This window comes from Hyla sarda, chromosome 6 (genome assembly GCF_029499605.1).
Source record: "Hyla sarda isolate aHylSar1 chromosome 6, aHylSar1.hap1, whole genome shotgun sequence".
In the NCBI taxonomy this organism is placed as follows: domain Eukaryota; kingdom Metazoa; phylum Chordata; class Amphibia; order Anura; family Hylidae; genus Hyla; species Hyla sarda.
Window position 1 is genome coordinate 137,288,515 of NC_079194.1, and position 22,767 is coordinate 137,311,281.

A 22,767-nucleotide genomic window follows, 5' to 3' on the forward strand; every position below is an offset into this window, starting at 1 on the left:
AAACTACAACTCCAAGCATGTACTGATCGCCGAAGGGCTTGCTGGGAGATGTAGTTATGCAAAAGCTGGAGGTACGCAACTACAACTCCCAGCATGCCGAGACAGCTGTTTGGGCATGCTGGGAGTTGTAGTTTTGCAACATCTGGAGGGCTGCAGGTTAGAGACTCAGACTGTAGCCCTCCAGATGTTGCTAGGCAACTTACCGACTTCCGTAGGATCCAGGGAGCCATCCTCTTCTACCGCACCATATCGCCGCCCGCCGATCACCGTCGCCTACTGCCTCCGGATGGGTAAGTGGACTTCGATGCCTGGTCCCCTTCGATTCCCCGTTCTGCCCCGCCTATTGTGGGTGGGTAGGACGGGGAAAACGAAAGTTAACCCCCCCGCCCCCCGATCTGCTATTGGTCGTCGCTTTTGACAACCAATAGCAGGGATAGGAGGGGTGGCACCCCTGCCACCTCACTCCTATCCCTTCAGGGGGATCGTAGGTGTCTTAGACAACCGCGATCCCCCTTATATTCCGGGTCAGCAAGTCACTATAGATCCTGTATGACCCGGAATCGGCGCAAATCGCAAGTGTTAATTCACTTGCGATTTGCGCCGATCGCTGACAAGGCATCCCGTGCAAATGCCCCCCCCCCCCCCCCATTTGCACGGGATGCCTTCTGATCGATTTCAGCAGTGCATACACCCTTCGTCCCCAACAGGTTAAATCAACTGGTGCCAGAAAGTTAAACAGATTTGTAAATTACTTGTAATAATAATTCTTAATCCTTCCAGTACTTATTAGCGGCTGTATTCTACATTCTTTTTGGATTTTGTTTCTGTCATGACCACAGTGCTCTCTGCTGACACCTCTGTCCATTTTAGTAAATATCCAAAACAGCAATGTTTGCTTTGGGGATTTTCTCCTGCTCTGGACAGTTCCTGACATGGACAGAGGTGTCAGCAGAGAGCACTGTGGTCGTGACAGAAAAGAAATCCAAAAAGAAAAGAATTTCCTCTGTAGTATACAGCCGCTAAAAAGTACTGGAAGGATTAAGATTTTTTAGTAGAAGTAATTTACAAATCTGTTCAACTTTCTGGCATCAGTTGATTTAAAAAAAAAAAGTTTTCCACCGGAGTACCCCTTTAAGATTTTTAAATAGAAGTAATTTGCACCTGTTGTTTTCCATTGGAGTACCCCTTGAAAATTACAGGCCTATAGTTCCCAGGATCCCTTTTTGACCCCTTTTCATATATTGGCACCACATTAACCAAGTGCCAAAGTCCTGTGGAACAATCCCTTTCATTATAGAATCTTTAACCCGTTAAGGACCGAGCCCTTTTTCACCTTAAGGACCAGAGCATTTTTTGAACATCTGACCACTGTCACTTTAAACATTAAGAACTCTGGAATGCTTTTAGTTATCATTCTGATTGTTTTTTCGTGACATATTCTACTTTAACTTAGTGGTAAAATTTTATGGTAACTTGCATCCTTTCTTGGTGAAAAATCCCCAAATTTGATGAAAAAAATGGAAATTTTGCATTTTTCTAACTTTGAAGCTCTCTGCTTGTAAGGAAAATGGATATTCAAAATAATTTTTTTGGGGTTCACATAGACAATATGTCTACTTTATGTTTGCATCATAAAATTTATAAGTTTTTACTTTTGGAAGACACCAGAGGGCTTCAAAGTTCAGCAGCAATTTTAAAAATTTTCACAAAATTTTCAAACTCACTATTTTTCAGGGACCAGTTCAGTTTTGAAGTGGATTTGAAGAGTCTTCATATTAGAAATACCCCATAAAAGACCCCATTATAAAAACTGCACCCCCCAAAGTATTCAAAATGACATTCAGTAAGTGTATTAACCCTTTAGGTGTTTCACAGGAATAGCAGCAAAGTGAAGGAGAAAATTCTAAATCTTCATTTTTTACACTCGCATGTTCTTGTAGACCCAATTTTTGAATTTTTGCAAGGGGTTTTTACTTGTATTTGAAACCCAATTTTTCTCGAGTAAGCACATACCTCATATGTCTATGTTAATTCAGTTCAGTTGGCGCAGTAGAGGGCTCAGAAGGGAAGGAGCGACAAATGGTTTTTGGGGGGGCATGTCACCTTTAGGAAGCCCCTATGGTGCCAGAACAGCAAAAAAAAAAAACACATGGCATACCATTTTGGAAACTAGACCCCTCAGGGAACGTATTAAGGGGTAAAGTGAACCTTAATACCCTACAGGTGATTCACGACTTTTGCATATGTAAAAAAATAAAAATACATTTTTACCTAAAATGCTTGGTTTCCCAAAAATTTTACATTTTTTAAAAGGGTAATAGCAGAAAATACCCCCCAAAATTTGAAACCCAATTTCTCCCGATTCAGAAAACACGCCATATGGGGGAGAAAATTGCTCTGCTGGCGCACTACAGTTCTCAGAAGAGAAGGAGTCACATTTGGCTTTTTGAAAGCAAATTTTGCTCTGGGGGCATGCCGCATTTAGGAAGCCCCTATGGTGCCAGAACAGCAAAAAAAAAAAAAACACATGGCATACCATTTTGGAAACTAGACCCCTCGGGGAACGTAACAAGGTGTAATGTGAACCTTAATACCCTACAGGTGTTTCACGACTTTTGCATATGTAAAAAAAAATTTTTTTTTTTTAACTTATATGCTTGGTTTCCCCAAATTTTTACATTTTTAAAAAGGGTAATAGCAGAAAACCCCCCCAAAATTTGAAGCCCAATTTCTCCCGATTCAGAAAACACCCCATATGGGGGTGAAAAGTGCTCTGCTGGCGCACTACAGGTCTCAGAAGAGAAGGAGTCACATTTGGCTTTTTGAAAGCAAATTTTGCTCTGGGGGCATGCCGCATTTAGGAAGCCCCTATGGTGCCAGAACAGCAAAAAAAAAACACATGGCATACCATTTTGGAAACTAGACCCCTCGGGGAACATAACAAGGGGTAATGTGAACCTTAATACCCTACAGGTGTTTCACGACTTTTGCATATGTAAAAAAAAAAATTTTTTTTTTACTTAAAATGCTTGGTTTCCCAAAAATTTTACATTTTTAAAAAGGGTAATAGCAGAAAATACCCCCAAAATTTGAAACCCAATTTCTCCCGATTCAGAAAACACCCCATATGGGGGTGAAAATTGCTCTGCTGGCGCACTACAGGTCTCAGAAGAGAAGGAGTCACATTTGGCTTTTTGAAAGCAAATTTTGCTCTGGGGGCATGCCGCATTTAGGAAGCCCCTATGGTGCCAGAACAGCAAAAAAAAAAACACATGGCATACCATTTTGGAAACTAGACCCCTCGGGGAACGTAACAAGGTGTAATGTGAACCTTAATACCCTACAGGTGTTTCACGACTTTTGCATATGTAAAAAAAAAATTTTTTTTTTACCTAATATGCTTGGTTTCCCCAAATTTTTACATTTTTAAAAAGGGTAATAGCAGAAAATACCCCCCAAAATTTGAAGCCCAATTTCTCCCGATTCAGAAAACACCCCATATGGGGGTGAAAAGTGCTCTGCTGGCGCACTACAGGTCTCAGAAGAGATGGAGTCACATTTGGCTTTTTGAAAGCAAATTTTGCACTGGGGGCATGCCGCATTTAGGAAGACCCTATGGTGCCAGGACAGCAAAAAAAAAAAAAAAAACACATGGCATACCATTTTGGAAGCTAGACCCCTCGGGGAACGTAACAAGGGGTTAAGTGAACCTTTATACCCCACAGGTGTTTTATGACTTTTGTATATGTAAAAAAAAAAAATATTTTTTTCTACCTAATATGCTTGGTTTCCCAAAATTTTAACATTTTTAAAAAGGGTAATAGCAGAAAATACCGCCCAAAATTTGAAGCCCAATTTCTCCCCATAGTTGTAAAACTCCCAGCATGCCTAGACAGTCAGTGGCTATCTGGCAATACTAGGAGTAGTTGTTTTGCAACAGCTGAAGGCTCCGTTCTGGAAACAGTGGCGTACCAGACGTTTTTCATTTTTATTGGGGAGGGGGGCTGTGTAGGGGTATGTGTATATGTAGTGTTTTTTACTTTTTATTTTATTTTGTGTTAGTGTAGTGTAGTGTTTTTAGGGTACATTCACACGGGCGGGGGTTCACAGTAGTTTCTCGCTGGCAGTTTTAGGTGCAGCAGAGTTCCCCCACATTAGGTGCAGCAGAGTTCCCCCACATTAGGTGCAGCAGAGTTCCCCCACATTAGGTGCAGCAGAGATCCCCCACATTAGGTGCAGCAGAGTTCTCCCCACATTAGGCTAGCAGTGTTCCCCCACATTAGGTGCAGTATAGTTCCCCCACATTAGGTGCAGTATAGTTCCCCCACATTAGGTACAGTATAGTTGCCCCACATTAGGTACAGTATAGTTCCCCCACATTAGGTGCAGTATAGTCCCCCACATTAGGTGCAGTATAGTTCCCCACATTAGGTGCAGTATAGTTCTCCACATTAGATGCAGTATAGTCCCCCCACATTAGGTGCAGTATAGTTCCCCACATTAGGTGCAGTATAGTTCCCCACATTAGGTGCAGTATAGTTTCCCACATTAGGTGCAGTATAGTTTCCCACATTAGGTGCAGTATAGTCCCCCCACATTAGGTGCAGTATAGTCCCCCCACATTAGGTGCAGTATAGTTCCCCACATTAGGTGCAAGTATAGTTCCCCAAATTAGGTGCAGTATAGTTCCCCTACATTAGGTGCAGTATAGTTCCCCTACATTAGGTGCAGTATAGTTCTCCACATTAGGTGCAGTATAGTTCTCCACATTAGGTGCAGTATAGTTCTCCACATTAGGTGCAGTATAGTTCCCCACATTAGGTTGGCAGTATAGTTTACCCCACATTAGGTGCAGCATAGTTCCCCACATTAGGTGCAGTATAGTTTTCCCCACATTAGGCTATAGTTCCCCCACATTAGGTGCAGTATAGTCCCCCCACATTAGGCTATAGTCCCCCCACATTAGGTGCAGTATAGTCCCCCCAAATTAGGTGCAGGATAGTCCCCCCACATTAGGTGCAGTATAGTTCCCCCCACATTAGGTGCAGTATAGTCCCCCCACATTAGGTGTAGTATGTTCCCCCACAGACATACAGCCTCCAGCCATACATTGTATGGCTGGAGGCTGTATGCCTGTTTACTGCCCTACTTCAGTGCTCCGACCACTGCTCCTCTGGTCCGGCCACCATAGCAGTAGGTCCCGGTACTGGAGGAGCGGTGGTCGAGGCACTGAAGCTGATGTGCCGCTGGTAACCTACCATGCTGGCCAGCGCATGTCCTGTTCGCTGCTCCGCTTCTCCGAGTTTCTTTCCAATGGGCGCACGCACGGGATGGGGCAATTGCCCCCCCCCACCCTGGTTCCGCTACGGCGTGCATTATATACACACAATACACTGTACACATTACATACTGTACATGCATGCTTCATACACACAAAACATACTGTACACATTACAAACTGTACATGCATGCTTCATACACACACATACTGTACACATTACATACTATACATGCATCATACAAACAACATACTGTACACATTACATACTGTACATGCATGCTTCATACACACACAATAAACTGTACATATTGCATACTGTACATGCATGCTTCATACACACACATACTGTACACATTACATACTATACATGCATCATACAAACATACTGTACACATTACATACTGTACATGCATGCTTCATACACACCTACTGTACACATTACATACTGTACATGCATGCTTCATACACACAACACATACTGTACACATTACATACTGTACATGCATGCTTCATACACACACAAGACATACTGTACACATTACATACTGTACATGCATGATTCATGCACACACATACTGTACATATTACATACTGTACATGCATGCTTCATACACACATACTGTACACATTACATACTGTACATGCATCATACAAACAACATACTGTACACATTACATACTGTACATGCATCATACACACAACATACTGTACACATTACATACTGTACATGCTTCATACACACAACATACTGTACACATTACATACTGTACATGCTTCATACACACATACTGTACACATTACATACTGTACACGCATTATATACACACACAGATAGAATAGATCAGTGTTTCCCAACCAGGATGACTACAGAGTAGGGATCGACCGATTATCGGTATGGGCGATATTATCGGCCGATAATCACGATTTTGGGCATTATCGGTATCGGCAATTACTTTGCCGATAAGCCGATAATGCCCCCACCGCAGTGCTGGGCGGTATACCGGTATGGATTTTTGCCCATACCGCTATACCGGTCGGAACCCCCCCCCCCCGCACCCACCGTCCGAGTCAATAAAAAAAATTAAACTTACCCGTAATGGGGGTGGTCCGGGCCATCCATCGTTCCTGTAGTGTCCGGGGGCGTTCCGGGTGGAGGGTGAACCGGTCCGGGCTGTCCTTCTTCTCCAGCGGTCATCTTCTCCACTCCGGGCAGGCTCCGGCCTAGTAGCTGCATAGACGCCGCAACGCCGTGACGTCAGGTGCGTCGCTGCGCACGGGCGTCACTGCGCTGCGGCGTCTATGCAGCGTACTAGGCCCGAGCCTGCCCAGAGTGGAGAAGATGACCGCCGGAGAAGGACAGCCCGGACCGGTTCACCCGGAACGCCCCCGGACACTACAGGAACGATGGATGGCCCGGACCACCCTGACAGGTAGGGGAGAGAAGCGGGTGGTGGCGGCGGCGGCCTATGGCACCGAAAAAGCCACTGCAGTGCATTGATTTAAAGCGCCTGCTTTAAATCAATGCTCTGCAGCGGTGTCGAGGGGAGATAAATAGCCGATAACTTATACCGGAATATCGGTATAAGTTATCGGCTATTGGCCCTAACCTCCACCGATTATCGGTATCGGCCCTAAAAAAACGATATCGGTCGAACCCTACTACAGAGGTTACAAAACTACAACTCCCAGCATGCCCATGCTGGGAGTTGTAGTTTTTCAACAACTGGAGGCACCCTGGTTGGGAAACACTGGTATAGATACACACATGCACTTTACATATAGTCATCCACAGTAGTAACACACACACAGGCACAGTACATAGACATACACATATGTACACACATATATATCCACACACATGCTTATACACATATAAATACATGCAGGGACACCTACATTAGTCAGGCCCCATGTTGTACAGCCTCTGCGGTCTCATTTCCTTACAGCTCTCTCCTCCCCCCTCCTCCTGCTCAGACGGCTGAAGCCTGAGAGAAGCGTCCGGGGCTGAGGGAAGATTGTGGTGAGGTGAGAAGAACTCCAAAGCTGCAAATGAGTTTATTTTTAAAAAATGTCAGATATTCGGGGGCCCTCTTGTTTGACTGGGAGCCTGGGGCCCGGAGCTCAAACTCCAAGAGCAGGATTGTTAATCCGGCCCTGGTGATGGGGGGAATTGCCCCGTCGCTACAGGACAGGCAAGCACTGGCTGTGCTCGGGGCCCCCAGCCAGCTCGGGGCCCCAAGCAATTGCTTGGTTTGCCTGTCCTGTAGCGACGGGCCGGGTAATATGGACCCATTCTGCTAGCTGTCCCAACGATTGGGGCTTATTTTTGATTGCCAATCATTACTGTGATTGGACAGTCAGTACTGAGCAACTAGTCACGACTATAGGGGAGGTGCCACTACTGTCACCTCCCTCCTATCACTTGATGGAGATTTCACATCACCAATCACAGTTATCTTCATGGTCACTGGAGCCTGCCTTGACCTGTAAGAGCTGTGATTAGCTGGTCAGTATTGACCTGCTAATCACAATGATTTTTGTTATGGGGGTGGTGGGGTGGCTTGTTTGCCATATTAACCTCTTCAGGATGCAGGGCGTATGGATACGCCCTGCTTTCCGATTCCTTAAGGACGCAGGGCGTATCCATACGCCCGTGGGAATTCCGGTCCCCACCGCTAGCCGGTTGGGAGCCGGAGCCGGATGCCTGCTGAAATCGTTCAGCAGGCATCCCGGCATATCGCCCAGGGGGGGTCATTATAGCCCCCCATGTCGGCGATGGCCGCAGATCGCTGGACAATTCAGTCCAGCGGTCTGCGGCGATTCCGGGTCAATCGGGTCTCCAGTGACCCGGAATTACTGGCTGATCGGGGCCGTCTCTGACGGCCCCGAACAGCCATGGCCAGCACTGGTGCCACTCAGGCCGACCAATCAGGGCGCCTGCTGCGGGTGTCACTCCCGCAACCCGCTCCGCCCCTCTTCCGGAGGTCGTGAGCGGGTGCGGGACGAAGACCCCGGGTGCTGGGGACCCCGATCACCGGCGTCCCTGTAGGGATCGGGGCCCCAGGAGCGACGGCCATGGCGAGGGACTGACCTGAAGCGGAGCAGCAGCAGGAGGTGAGTGACAGTCTCCTGCTGTTGCTTAGCAACAGCTCCCAGCATGCAAAAAGGGCATGCTGGGAGCTGTAGTTATGCAACAGCAGGAGTCAGACAACCACAACTCCCAGCATTCCCTTTTGGGCATGCTGGGACTTACTGTTTTGCAACAGCTGGAGGCACATTTTTTCTATGAAAAAGTGTACCTTCAGCTGTTGTATAACTACAACTCCCAGCTTGCACAAACAGCTAAAGTGCATGCTGGGAGTTGTAGTGGTGCATCTGCTGGTTGCATAACTACAACTCCCAGCATGCCCGTTGGCTGTTGGTGACTGCTGAGAGTTGTAGTTTTGCAACAGCTGAAGGCACAATGGTTGTGAAACTCAGAGTTTCTTTTTACCTAACTCAGTGTTTCACAACCGATGTGCCTCCAGCTGTTGCAAACTACAACTCTCCGCAGTCACCGTACATGCTGGGAGTTGTAGTTTTGCAACAGCTGGAGGCACACTGGTTGTGAAACACTGAGTAAGGTCACAAACTCAGTGATACATAACCAGTGTGCCTACAGCTGTTGCAAAACTAAAACTCTCAGCATGTACAGTCTGTCAGCGCATGCTGGGAGTTGTAGTTTTGCAACAGCTGGATGTCCCCCGTCCCCCCAATCTGAATGTACAGGGTAGACTCACATGGGTGGAGGTTTACAGTAAGTATCCAGCTGCAAGTTTGAGCTGCGGCAAATTTTCTGCCGCAGCTCAAACTTCCAGCGAGAAACTACTGTGAACCCCCGCCCGTGTGACTGTACCCTAAAACACTACACTACACTAACAAAAAATAAAATAAAAAGTAAAAAACACTACATATACACATACCCCTACACAGCCCCCCTCCCCTCCCCAATAAAAATGAAAAACGTCTGGTACGCCACTGTTTCCAAAACGGAGCCTCCAGCTGTTGCAAAACAACTACTCCCAGTATTGCCGGACAGCCGTTGACTGTCCAAGCATGCTGGGAGTTTTACACCAGCTGGAGGCCCCCTGTTTGGGAATCACTGGCGTAGAATACCCCTATGTCCACCCCTATGCAATCCCTAATTTAGGCCTCAAATGGGCATGGCGCTCTCACTTTGGAGCCCTGTCGTATTTCAAGGCAACAGTTTAGGGTCACATATGGGGTATCGCCGTACTCGGGAGAAATTGTGTTACAAATTTTGGGGGGTATTTTCTGCTTTTACTCTTTTTAAAAATGTAAAATTTTTGGGAAAACAGGCATTTTAGGTAAAAAAAATTTTTTTTTACATATGCAAAAGTCGTGAAACACCTGTGGGGTATAAAGGTTCACATTACCCCTTGTTACGTTCACCGAGGGGTCTAGTTTCCAAAATGGTATGCCATGTGTTTTTTTTTTTGCTGTGCTGGCACCATAGGGGCTTCCTAAATACGACATGCCCCCCGAACAAAATTTGGTCTCAAAAAGCCAAATATGACTCCTTCTCTTCTGAGCATTGTAGTTCGCCCGTAGGGCACTTCAGGCCAACTTATAGGGTACCTCCATACTCAGAAGAGATGGGGTTACAAATTTTGGGGGATATTTTCTGCTATTAACCCTTGCAAAAATTTGAAATATGGGGACATTTTTTTATTTATTTTTTTACGTATGCAAAAGTCGTGAAACACCTGTGGGGTATTAAGGCTCACTTTATTCCTTGTTACGTTCCTCAAGGGGTCTAGTTTCCAAAATGGTATGCCATGTGTTTTTTTTTTTTTTGCTGTTCTAGCACCATAGGGGCTTCCTAAATGCAACATGCCCCCAAAAACCATTTCAGAAAAACGTACTCTCCAAAATCCCCTTGTCGCTCCTTCCCTTCTGAGCCCTCTACTGCGCCCGCCGAACACTTTACATAGACATATGACATATGTGCTTACTCGAGAGAAATTGGGCTACAAATATAAGTATAAATTTTCTCCTTTTACACCTTGTAAAAAATTCAAAAATTGGGTCTACAAGAACATGCGAGTGTAAAAAATGAAGATTGTGAATTCTCTCCTTTACTTTGCTGCTATTCCTGTGAAACACCTAAAGGGTTAAAACGCTTACTGAATGTCATTTTGAATACTTTGGGGGGTGTAGTTTTTATAATGGGGTCATTTATGGGGTATTTCTAATATGAAGACCCTTCAAATCCACTTCAAACCTGAACCGGTCTCTGAAAAAAAGCGAGTTTAAAAATTTTGTGAAAAATTGGAAAATTGCTGCTGAACTTTGAAGCCCTCTGGTGTCTTCCAAAAGTAAAAACACATCAATTTTATGATGCAAACATAAAGTAAACATATTGGAAATGTGAATAAAAATAAAAAATATTTGGAATATCCATTTTCCTTACAAGCAGAGAGCTTCAAAGTTAGAAAAATTCAAAATTTTCTAATTTTTCATCAAATTTGGGGATTTTTCACCAAGAAAGGATGCAAGTTACCACAAAATTTTACCACTATGTTAAAGTAGAATATGTCACGAAAAAACTGTCTCGGAATCAGAATGATAACTAAAAGCATTCCAGAGTTATTAATGTTTAAAGTGACAGTGGTCAGATGTGCAAAAAACATCCGAGTCCTTAAGGTGAAAAAGGGCTAAGTCCTTAAGCAGTTAAAGGCTCTTTTGTGCACTGAAAAGAACTTGTCAGAACCCGCCAATTTCAGTGAGATTGGAAGGCTACCTTCTGTAACATTTGAGCGATCTCTATTGAACACGTATGGGCTCTTTAGTTCAGCAGCATTTCTCTGTGATGGGTACAAAGGAATGCAAGGTAGATCAGCTCACCAACTCTTCAAATCTTGCAGGCATCATGGTGTAAAGTCCGGAAGCACGGATGCAGGACACCGCTCCTCCTTGATAGTAGCAGAGAAATGAAGGATAGAAAATCCAGCTCCGGATAGCAACATTTTTTTTTTTAAGCTTAACGTTTAATAGTGCATGTTAAAAAGGGAATGCCACATTAGTGGCAAGTGACATGTCACTCATAAAATCAGGAGTGAAACACCGACGCGTTTTGAGCAGACGCTCTTAGTCATGGATATGACCTAGTGTCTGCTCGAAACGCTCGGTGTTTCACTCCTGATTTTATGAGTGACATGTCACTTGCCACTAATGTGGCATTCCCTTTTTAATGTGCACTATTAAACGTTAAGTTTTTAAAAAATGTTGCTATCGGGAGCTGGATTTTCTATCCTTCATTTCTCAGCATTTCTCTGTGTATATGCTGAACATGGGGTAGAACAAGGTGTAAACATGGCTAAAGAGCCATCAGTCACGAGTCCAGGTTCGTGCTGTTTTAAAATGTACTGGCTTGACATGTAACCTGATCACCACTAGGTGTCACTGTTGTACCATAATTACAATCATGCATAGACACTGATGTGGAGATGTTCTTCTTCAGGACAATGGGGGAGATTTATCAAAACCTGTGCAGAGGAAAACTTGCCCAGTTGCCCATAGCAACCAATCAGCTTGCTGCTTTCATTTTTATGAAGGCCTGTGAAAAATGAAAGAAGCAATCTGATTGGTTGCTATGGGCACTGGGCAAGTTTTCCTCTGCACAGGTTTTGATAAATCTCCCCCAATATCTTTTGTTTTTTTTTGTTTACATGAAAAAGTGGATTTTACTACCAAACCTGTATTAATTAAGATGGAGTGCCCTGGAGTGTTTTCTGCTCTTCCATCTGTGCAGAGAATCCTACTGTTGATCTGATATCTGTCACTAGTGCCTGGCAATACTTTATATCCCCAACCTTGATCTATGAATATTAGTTGATGGGTGACGATGTACCACAAATTAATACAATATTTTTTTTCATTATGATGCATAATACATAATATTTTTTGTTGCTTTGTATTTTTCTGTGTTATGATGTGTTTCTTTTCGACAGTAGAATCTCTGGAGCAAAAAAATAGCCCTTGCACATCGGTGTATTACAAAACCAGGATGTCTAGATTATACAGAACTATGTACAGTAGTAGGATTTCACAAAATGTGTTTAGTAAAATGTATTTAGTGACATCTTCCCTACCATCTTTTTTTTTATTTTTATTTTTGCATGTGCGTGCTTTTTCTTTATTTCCTTAGAGTAGGATCACACATGCTTCACCCACAGCGTATTTCATAGTGCGGATGCGTGCCAATCTGCAATCCAGCCTCCTTACTGCAGACACAGGACTGCGGCTGGGTACCCTGTGCATATGCTTTTAGCAGATTCACAGTGTATTTCCCATAGCATGAAATACCTTGTGGATGCGTCATGTGTGACCCTACCCTTAGGGAATCTGTCCTTAGGTTTTACTCTATGAGACTGCTTACACTGTGCTATGTGCTGCCCAATGATTAAATAGCATATGGCACGTGAACGATTTGCAATACCACATAAAAGTAACTATTTTTTAAAGGCCCTTAGCACTGTGTGAGCAGTCTTATAAGGTAACACAATAAATGTGTTTGAATGAAGTTAAAAAACATAAGACCTGGCCAATAACCCTTTCCCTTCATCTAGGGAGTACCTCTCAGGTCTCCTGGCCTTGGAAACGGTCAGTTGAAGAGAAGAGCACCCCCACACTGTTCTTATCTGCTCTATGTGATGCTGCATAGAGCAAAAAAGAACTTTAATCTGGGCGCAGGGAGGGGGTAAAGGTTTCCTCTATGCACTCCTGTCAATCAAGCTGGTCTGGATAGGAGAAGGGCTCGGCAAATGCATTGAAATGATCCTCTCCCCATTTACCCACAAGGCTTTAAACAATATCTTTTATTGTATCCCTTTATGCTGTACTGACTGGGAAGGTAGTGGAAAAAGAAGTATGGTAGGACACGTGCTGATTCATGTCCAGCTCCATATCTCCTGCTTTCCATGACACAAAAGTTAGATATTAAAATTCTGTCTCTCTTAGTCACCACTAGAGAAAGCTCAATGTATACTGTTTTTATTATTGCGTTCAACAGTGCCTGTATAAATCTATATACAGTGAGCTCCCACTAGTGATGGGTGAAACACTCATTGAAAATGTACAGTATGGGGGAGATTTATCAAAACCTTTGTGGAGGAAAAGTGGTGCAGTTGTCCATAGCAGCCAATCAGATCGCTTCTTTCATTTTTCACAGACCTCTTTAAAATGAAAGAAACAATCTGATTGGTTACTATGGGCAACTGCACCCCCTTTCCTCTACACAGGTTTTGATGATTTTCCCCATAGTACATCACTACATCAAAGCTGTGTGTACATTGCTGCACTACACACAAAAACACATTGTTTGAGAAAGCACTCAATAATGTAAGTCTTCTCTGGTAAACCTCCAATCCCTTCTTTATTTCTCAAAACCTCATCATGCTACTCAACAGTGTCCTCCTCACGCCTTGCATTCTAATGCACTTCACATCTGTTCATACAAAAAAAATATATATATTGGTTCATGCAGTGTATACTACCCTATTGAGTAAAAAAAAGACTGCTGTGCTTTTGTACAAAATAGGGACTATTTTGTCCCCCCATTTTTTTTTTTTTTCTCTTTTTTTATTAAATTTGTTCAACATAAGTAGCATTTCATAACATCACAAGAAAAAGGCAAAAGGTGACACAAACGTCACTTAAATGATAGGCTATCTTGTGTGTTTGATCTTCTAGAAATTAAAGATGCAAATTCCAACTATCCAACTGTTTAAGTCCACACGGCACTACATACTGGAACAGATCACCAGGGGGGCTTTAGCACAGTATTCTGACCCAGTACAGTACCACAAAGTCCAATTACAGTATTTAGTCAGTTTAAAACTTAAAGGGGTATTCCAGTAAAAAACTTTTTTTTTTCATATCAACTGTTAAACAGATTTGTAAATTACTGCTATTAAAAAATCTTAATGCTTCCTGTAGTTATCAGCTGCTGAAGTTGAGTTGTTATTTTCTGTTTGACCACAGTGCTCTCTGCTGACACCTCTCTCTATCTCAGGAACTGTCCAGAGCATTTGCTATGGGGATTTGCTCCTAATCTGGACAGTTCCAGAGGCAGTCAACTTCAGCAACTGTTAACTACTGGAAGTATTAAGATTTTTTAATAGAAGTAATTTATGAATCTGTTTAACTTTCTGGAGCCAGTTGATATAAAAAAAAAATGTTTTTCATTGGAATACCCCTTTATCCCCTTAAGGACACAGCCCATTTTGACCTTAAAGAGTAGCTCCCTCCATCCCTTTTTTTTTTTTTTTCCCTGTCCCTGCCTATTGCCCATCTATCCCTAACCCCCTCCCTTCCTTTAATTTTTTTTTTTACTATATTAAAAAGCCTTTTTGTCTGCCTGGTAGTGTACTCACTACCAGGCAGACTTCCCCAGCAGGCACAACGTCACTGATGCCTGCTGGGGCAGACACTTCCGACCTTAGTTCATCTACACAGGGTGCCTCCAGCTGTTTCACCACTACAACTCCCAGCTTGCCCTGACATCTATTGGCCCCCCTTCCCCCGTTGCCGCCGCTCAAGCCACTTTACCCACCCCAACCCACCCCAAAAATCAATTACCAAAAGGCAGGGGTGCAGGGTCATGAGGCAGCAGCATCTGCTGGGAGGCAGGGCCGGCGTTCCGGGCCAGGGAGCCAATGGGCACAAATCCTCTGGCTCTCAGCTCACTCCCTGCCTGTCCGATTGACAGGCAGGGAGCGAGCGCAGGCTGATTGGCCGACTGAATGAGGATCGATTGCCCGGCCGGCATCGGTCCTAATTCAGTCGTGACGTCACGGCAGGCTGCAGTAGGCCACTAGGAGGGAGACCCCTAGTGGCCGGTTTTCAAATATAAAATTATTTTAATTTAAAAAAAAATTAAAAAATTTAAGTATATTAGAGATATGTTGTAGTTCATGAGTACTACAACATATCAAAAAAAAAGGTTGGTGACAGTGCCCATTTAAGGACACTGCCAATTTTATTTTAGCCTTTTAATTTTTTCCTCCTCGCCTTCTAAAATCCATAACTTTTATATTTCCATTCACAGACACATATGAGGGCTTGCTTTTTGTGTAACCAGTTGTACTTTGCAATTACAATGCTCAGTTTACCATAAAATGTATGGTAAACACAAAACATTATTTTTGTGTAAGGAAATTTAAACGGAAATCATAATTTTGCAAATTTGGGAGGGTTTCTTTTTCACGCTGTACACTTTACAGTATTTTTTTTTTCACGTTTGTGCCGTTCGCCGTAAGGGATCATTAATATTATATTTTTATAGTTTGGACATTTACGCACACAATGATACCAAATATGTTTATTATTTATCGTTTTTTAAACTTTTTAAGCATTTTATTTTACACTTTTTATGTCCCCATAGGGGACTATTTATAGCAATCATTAGAGTGCAAATACTGTGCAAATACTGTTCAGTGCTATAGGACATAGCACTGATCAGTATTATCGGCGATCTTCTGCTCTCGTCTGCTGGAAGGCAGATCAGTGCAGAAGACCCCAGGAGACGGACGGAGGTCCCCTCACCTGCCTCCGTCCATCTCCTGGGGTCTTCTGCTTCTGCAGCAGAGCCGCGGGCGATCAGATCATCCATTTTAAATGTCACACTGCCGCAGATGCTGTGATCTGTATTGATCACAGCATCTGAGGGGATAATGGCAGACATCAGCGCAGTCGCTGATGTCCGCCATTACCGGCGGGTCCGCGGCTGCTGACAGCCGCCGGGACCCGCTGCGAATTAAGCGAGCGGAGCTCCTGCGCACTTGTCACAGCCGCACCGTAAATGTATGGCGCATGACCTTAAGGGGTGGAGTCCCACCCTGGTTTCATTCATGTACAGGTACTACATTGTAAGTTGGAATCACTCTAATCAATGATCAGGTCTGGCTTGGTAAAAAGTCTATGAAACTTTACTAAACTTCTAAAACGTTTTACACATTTTTCCTTATGCAAAAATGATTTTCATCCAGTCCATCTTTATTACAAATGTCAGTTTTTCTATAACTAAACAGAAAGTTGGTGGGTTGGGGGTGTAGCCAAGTATGTAGGATTGTTATAGCTTTAACTGCTGCCAATATATATAACAATTGTTATAAATATTTGCATCTAAGGAGCCATAGAGGACATTTTGGGTCTTTAGGCCAAAATATATTACCTGAACGCTGTATCTCCGGCTCTACTATAGAGATACATGGAGAGGCCGTGTTGGCCACCTCTCCGTGCTGGGGTGGACACACCCTGTTCCTGTGGAGAGCCAGGGTGCCTCACAATTCTGAAGAGGGAAGCTACATTTTAAAGATAATTGTTAGGAAAATGTATTTCTCCATTCCACTTTGATTGATGTAGCAATTGCAAAAGAAACCTTGGACAGCCCTTTTTCCAAATTTATTTTTTCCTCATCTTTAAGCTTAAGACAGGGTCATTTTTTGTGACGTATGAACTTTATGATAATTTTTTTTCTGTGATGTGACTGAAAATCTGTAATTTGAGTGCTTGAAAACTTTTTTCACTCATGTTGTTGACCTTGTGGGATCAGAAATGTGGTGATTTTGACAATTCTGAATGTGGGGATACTACATGTTTTTTTTATTTTATATACAGTATGTATATATATATATATATATATATATATATATATATATATATATACATACACACACACACACACACACACACACTAATGCAGTATATCAGCATTTAAGTGATCTATGAGATTGTAAGGCTGTATCAATTGCCAACTCACGTCCTGCACCAAGGTACACGCCTCGGGCTGGCCTGAGAACCAATCTGCACCCTGCGATTACATCTCACGGGTGGGTTGATCGGACCACAAGGACGTATATTTGTCATGGAACAGTATCGGTCTATGAAGCTGCTGCAGGAGTTGCTATCGCTTCCTAGAATGTAAGTGACGGCTGTTAACAGCCTACACTTCACAGTCAATGACCGTAATCGTCGATGTCTGCAGTTCCGGGGTTTGGGAGCTCTAATTTAATAAGTTAAAATGACAGCAGGGGGTCTCTCCCTTGTCTCCATGCTGCTCAGTTGGTTCCCTGTATGTAGAGGCTGTTATAGCAAACAGTATTCATACACACCAGATCTGCTGTGGATTTAAAGTTGTAAAATCTGGGTTGTAGATCCACAACTGAGGATTTTACAAAAAAAAACTGCGCAATTGTGGTTCTGCAACTTCAAATCTGCAGTGGATTCAGTGTGTGGTGTAAGATACACCAGCCTTAGTAAATGTGGGCCAATGTGTTTAACCCAATGAATTTACATAGATGCTATTGGAATGCCTTGCTCTTGTACCACATTTGCATTGCCTTTCAGGTACAACACTTCAGCACTGCAACACATAGCAGAAGTCTCCTTGTAGCTTAGTCCTAGGGGCTCTATTCATCTTTGTACCAGTTTCCATTCATGCCCATTACTGCTTGTGTGTCACAGTTCACCTCTTTCTTCATGTTTGCAACACAGTTTTCAGTTGCATGTTTAGTTATGAAATTACAGTCTGGACTTCTTCAAACTAACATATCTTTTTCTTTTTTTTGTTTTGTTACACTGATTCGGTCAGTATTCCTCGACACAGGATATTGCCATAGGGTCACATGGAGGTATAGCCCAATTGCAAGTTGTGTCTTTCTGCGCTTTTATCAACTGATAAATGATTGTTTTATATAGTTCAGATAATTACAGGAAATTATTAACCCACAGCGATTCATGTCCCTTATTCAAATGTATAGCCATACAATAAAGAATACTGAGCAGTCAATCGGATTTTTGCGTTTACAGTCTGGACTCAGATGCACATGGCAGCATACATATCTGTTCAGCGCCGTGTGTGCTGCCATTATGTTTCCTTTCTGAGGCACCTAATTTTTCCTCTAGGGTTAAAAGATTAAAAAAAAAAAAAAAACCTCAGTCAAAATTAAAGGCACACATACAAGTATGGCTTTTTAGCAAGCTGACAATAGCCATGTGCATGGTGCCTAAAAGCCTTATTCAAACCAAACAATATAACAACCAAACAAGTCATGACAATGGCTCATGTCAAATATTTGGATATACTAAACAGTTCTTGAAGTCGATGTGTTGGAAGCAGAAACACTGGGAATGCATAAGGATCTGAGCAACTTTGACAACAGCCAGGTTGTAATGGGTAGAATACTTGCTTAGAGCACCTCCATTTGGGAGGTCTTGTTCGGTATTTTTGCTATGCATGGGTTAGTCCCTCCAAATGTGGTTCATGGAAGAACAGCTGGTGAACTGGGGACAGGTTTATAGACATGCAAGATTCATTGAAGCGTGTGGGAATCAAAGTCAAGCCAGTCTGGTATTGTGCCACTAAAACTATGGTGGGGCAAATTCTGAAAAGGTTAATGCTAGCTGCGAGAGTAAGGTGCTAGGACACACAGTGCATCTTGATTGTTTGTGTCCACGACATAGGAGCAGCACCTGTGTTCTTTAGCACAGTGTACACATGTGATGGCATACAGCCACCCTTATCTGCATGTCTGAGCTGTGACACACACACATTCTCCTGTTCACACACATACATGTTCTTGGAAGATGATCTGTATTTGTCAGGTCCAGAGCTGCCTTTGAAGTGAACATGCATGAGTCAGACTTGCTTCTGAATCCAGACATTTGTCTTTGAACTGCATCCAGCTCTTTATTCTGACATATGCGGACTCCAGTGGGCTCCAGACATTCGTGAAAGGAACATGAAAGGTTTCAGTAATGGCTCAGTTATGAAATATTCTCTGAAATCTATCATTGAAAGGATCTGAATGTTTACCACCAAATATCTACTTCCAGTGTTATTGAATCATGTGTGCCAGACCAAGCCTATTCAGTTTATATCCCTTTATCTACTGTTGAACCTGCCAAGTTATCACTAGGCAGGTAATACTGATATTGCTAGTTCTTTAAAGGATGGACCCCCAAGCTTTCACGCAAGTTTTTCATGCGTTAACTGAGATAGGTAAGTGGATACCTGACACCAAGCAATCTGTTAATTCATGCTGGGACTTGCGGTTTCCCACAAAGGATGAATCCCAGTCACCCGTCTGCTTTAGGTAATTTGTAAGAAGGCTGTGGGCTATATGTCTGTCTAATCATACCACTCTACATGAGCATCTTCAGGCTGTATGTGAGATTGCGGCTACCTCTGGCACTGTGCATGTGATCTAAATAATAATCTAGGGAGTGGGAAGATCCTGATAATGTGGGATAGGACTAAATCATCACATGCAGTCATGTTCCAGCACAGGATTATGTTCAGTATTAAGGCTCACACTGTCCATAGAACCCACCACAGTTCCAGAATAATTCACTGGTCTTCTACAGAATTGCTTTTATTGTGTTAGCTTAAAGGGGTAGTCTGGCCAATTAAAATATAATGTAATTACATGCACCATCAAAAGTTATACACCATTCCAATATGCATTCATTACATTTTCTGAAGGCATACCATTGTTTTCATTTTTGTGCTACCAACCAGATGTCTTGTAGTCCGTTCAGCCTCTGATGACTGACGAGCCCCGTTTAGCCCGGTTCAGTGGTCATTTTAGAGCCAAAACATAATTTCGCCATGTGACTTTACCAGTTTTTCTCACCCTCTGTGCTCATATTCAGCCCATCCCTGTAAGAAGTGTCCACTAGGGGAGTGACAGGGCATATATTACCTAACATGGGACACCCACAGAGTGGGCAAGGCTGTTGTGGCACAGTTCTGCCATGTTGAATCTAGAAGTGCAACATTTCATGATGAGCCAACAAGGGTTTTTGGGTCATCCAAAAGCCATAATCGGACCGAAAACAATTCTCTTAATGTAATAGGCACAACAGACACACATGTATTTTTAACCCCCACCCCCTGCTGGATAACCCCTTTAATAATTCTCTTTCTTTATCACACAGTATTATCCAGTTCTTCTCCGACTGTATCAATGACCAGCCTGGACTGGCCACTGAGACCTTTAGCAGCAGAAAGTGTTAATTTATATTTTAAAGATATTTACACTAACAAAAATAATATTCTGTCTGTACTTGGGGCACCTGGTTGAGGCCTTAGTAAAATCATTGGACACTGATGCGTTGTACTGGGATCATTTCTGTGAATGAAATGCACAAGACCATGGTCCTGATTTATCACAATGGCCCTCATTTACTTAGAAAATCGGGTTGTAAGTCTATTTTGCTTTCTTACCCGACTGCTTTTTTCCCCTGATATTTATTATGTCGCATCCTGTTTGTTGCACGTGGGTTTTGTTGGTTTTGGTTTCCAACTCCTCTGAGTTGTCGGGAAAAAATCCACAACAATTCAACAAATTCGGGTTGGAAACCTTTATAAATACGTGGGAAAGCTCAGAAATGTCGGGTTACGCCCCTTTTTCGGGTTTGGGAGAATCCACATCTGGTCCTTCGGGAAAAAATGTTGCATTGTGTCGCAGACTGGCGCACGATGTCTGCGACATGTCGGAGACAAAGATGCGACAAAAAAAACCGACAAAACAAGTTGGGTTTAGAATAGTAAATGAGGGCCTATGTGTGAGAAAAATGAGAGGCTTTGCTAATAGCAACCAATCACAGCTCAGCTTTCATGTCTTAACAAGCTCTAGTAAAGTGAAAGCTGAGCTGGGATTGGTTGCTGTGGGTAAAATCTCTCCACTTTTTCTCACACATATTGATAAATCAGGGTCCATATGTGTATATACGTATACTGTATCTAATCAGTGACTGAAGGGCTGGCAGCGGGCATGGCACTGAGCTCACATGCTGATTTAAGATAAATAATTATATTTTACAAATAAAAAAAAACAGGGTTTTCGGCACTTAGTGTCTCTAGCTTGAACAGTAACATATGCTTACAAGAACTGTGAACCTGGACATATGCAGACAAACCACATCTCAGTGGTTGGCCAGTCATGGAGCCTGTGTAGCAGTCCATAATGTTGTGGAACCACAGGGAATGATCAACTTGCATGTGGGGCATACAGCCCGTCAGTATTCACGAGAGCAGACCACTGCCTTTCACCTTTTTGTTTTCTTCAGGTCTACTACCTAGACCCAGTCACTATCCTGCCCTCACGTTGGCTATGTGCAAGGTTTCCTTTAAAATACATTTTTATAGACTTGCAAGAGATTAATTGAAATCCTGCCACTTTTGGAGTCAGTTTTGTGATGTTTTTTCTCTTTGAATTTAAAAATGTCACTAAAGTAATATTTAATACATTTCTTCCCATTGTCATGTTACCAGATAAGGCACACACATGTAGAGGACAGTTATGAGTGTAGATGGTAGGTGGCCATGCGCGCTGTAGTTAGTGATATCTTTTATGCAAAGCATTAGTTTCCGGTTCCCGGTGAAATCCACAACAGATGGTGCATATCTGTCATTGAAGTCATGCTTCTACCGTTTGGGTTTCTTTCTTCAGAATAGAAAATTCCCTTAATAAACATTGATTTAGTCTTGGAATGAATATGTCAGGAGGTAACAGTGCCAAGTCCAATGCTGAGATCCAGCTGTGGGCCTGTAAAATTGGGTTCTGTATTCTGCAAAATATTGACCAGTTCGGGGTAGAACCCTTCGTTTGCAGGCTGCGTAACAAAACAGCGGGTACCATAAGGTGATTGGAGTGCTCATAAATAGGGAACCTGTAGGGTGAACAGAGGGTTGAGCTCATGTATGCCAATTTTGTATTCCCACCTTGAACAGAAGTTATTGGAGCAGTACTCTTTGGTAGGCCACAGGGTTATAGAACAATGATACATTGCATTGCATTACAGTGATAAACAGCACATCTGCCCCTCCCAAAAGGTTGCCCCCTACCAGCAATGGCTCCATGTACAGTTTAAATGTTCATATGTGCAAGAGATGCAACCACCTAACTTGGGGCACTCCTCGGTCCACGTTCAGCCCTTTGATGTTCATGCGTCCGGCGACTTCGCACTTTTATCTTCTCTTCCAGGTGCTTCCATTTTTGTGCTTTTGCTTTCATATTAAGTGGAGGCAGTGGCCTTCCAGGACCCTTAGATGCTGGTAGTTGTGGTGCACCCTGGGGCCCTGGAGGGTGGGATGTCCGGCCCTTACGAGCCCATAGCTCTTCACACATTTGCTCTCCTTTTGAGCCTGGCTGCTGAACGAGCCGCATAAACTCATGGTACCATTTCATCTGTGGCACACGGTGACCAACCAATGACTCCTCAGCCCGAGAAGGTGGAATGACCTCTAGATTTAGCTGAAGTAATAGCTGTGTAAACCCATGCTCCGAGGAGTGACAGAGGTAAATGCCAGCATCACGACGCATTACACTGCGCAGGAGAATGCCACGATCCGTCTTTATCACTCGTTCATCAAACTGCACCTGGGAAGGAAAAATTAAATTTTTACACTAAAGCAA

At 43.2% G+C, this 22,767-nt stretch overlaps 1 protein-coding gene and 1 long non-coding RNA gene across 4 annotated transcripts in view; one reads left to right on the plus strand and one right to left on the minus strand.

Annotated features, from left to right (window-relative positions):
• LOC130276182 (uncharacterized) overlaps window positions 1-22,767 on the plus strand; it is a 158,810-nt gene that overhangs the window by 44,419 nt on the left and 91,624 nt on the right. The window lies entirely within an intron of this gene.
• Window positions 19,702-22,767, minus strand: part of SEMA3B (semaphorin 3B) — a 60,296-nt gene continuing 57,230 nt past the window's right edge. For both annotated transcript variants that reach the window (XM_056525181.1, XM_056525180.1), the window contains exon 18: window positions 19,702-22,731. In XM_056525181.1, the coding sequence (XP_056381156.1) occupies window positions 22,252-22,731 (480 nt within the window). In that variant the 3' untranslated portion in view covers window positions 19,702-22,251. The remainder of the gene's footprint in view (window positions 22,732-22,767) is intronic.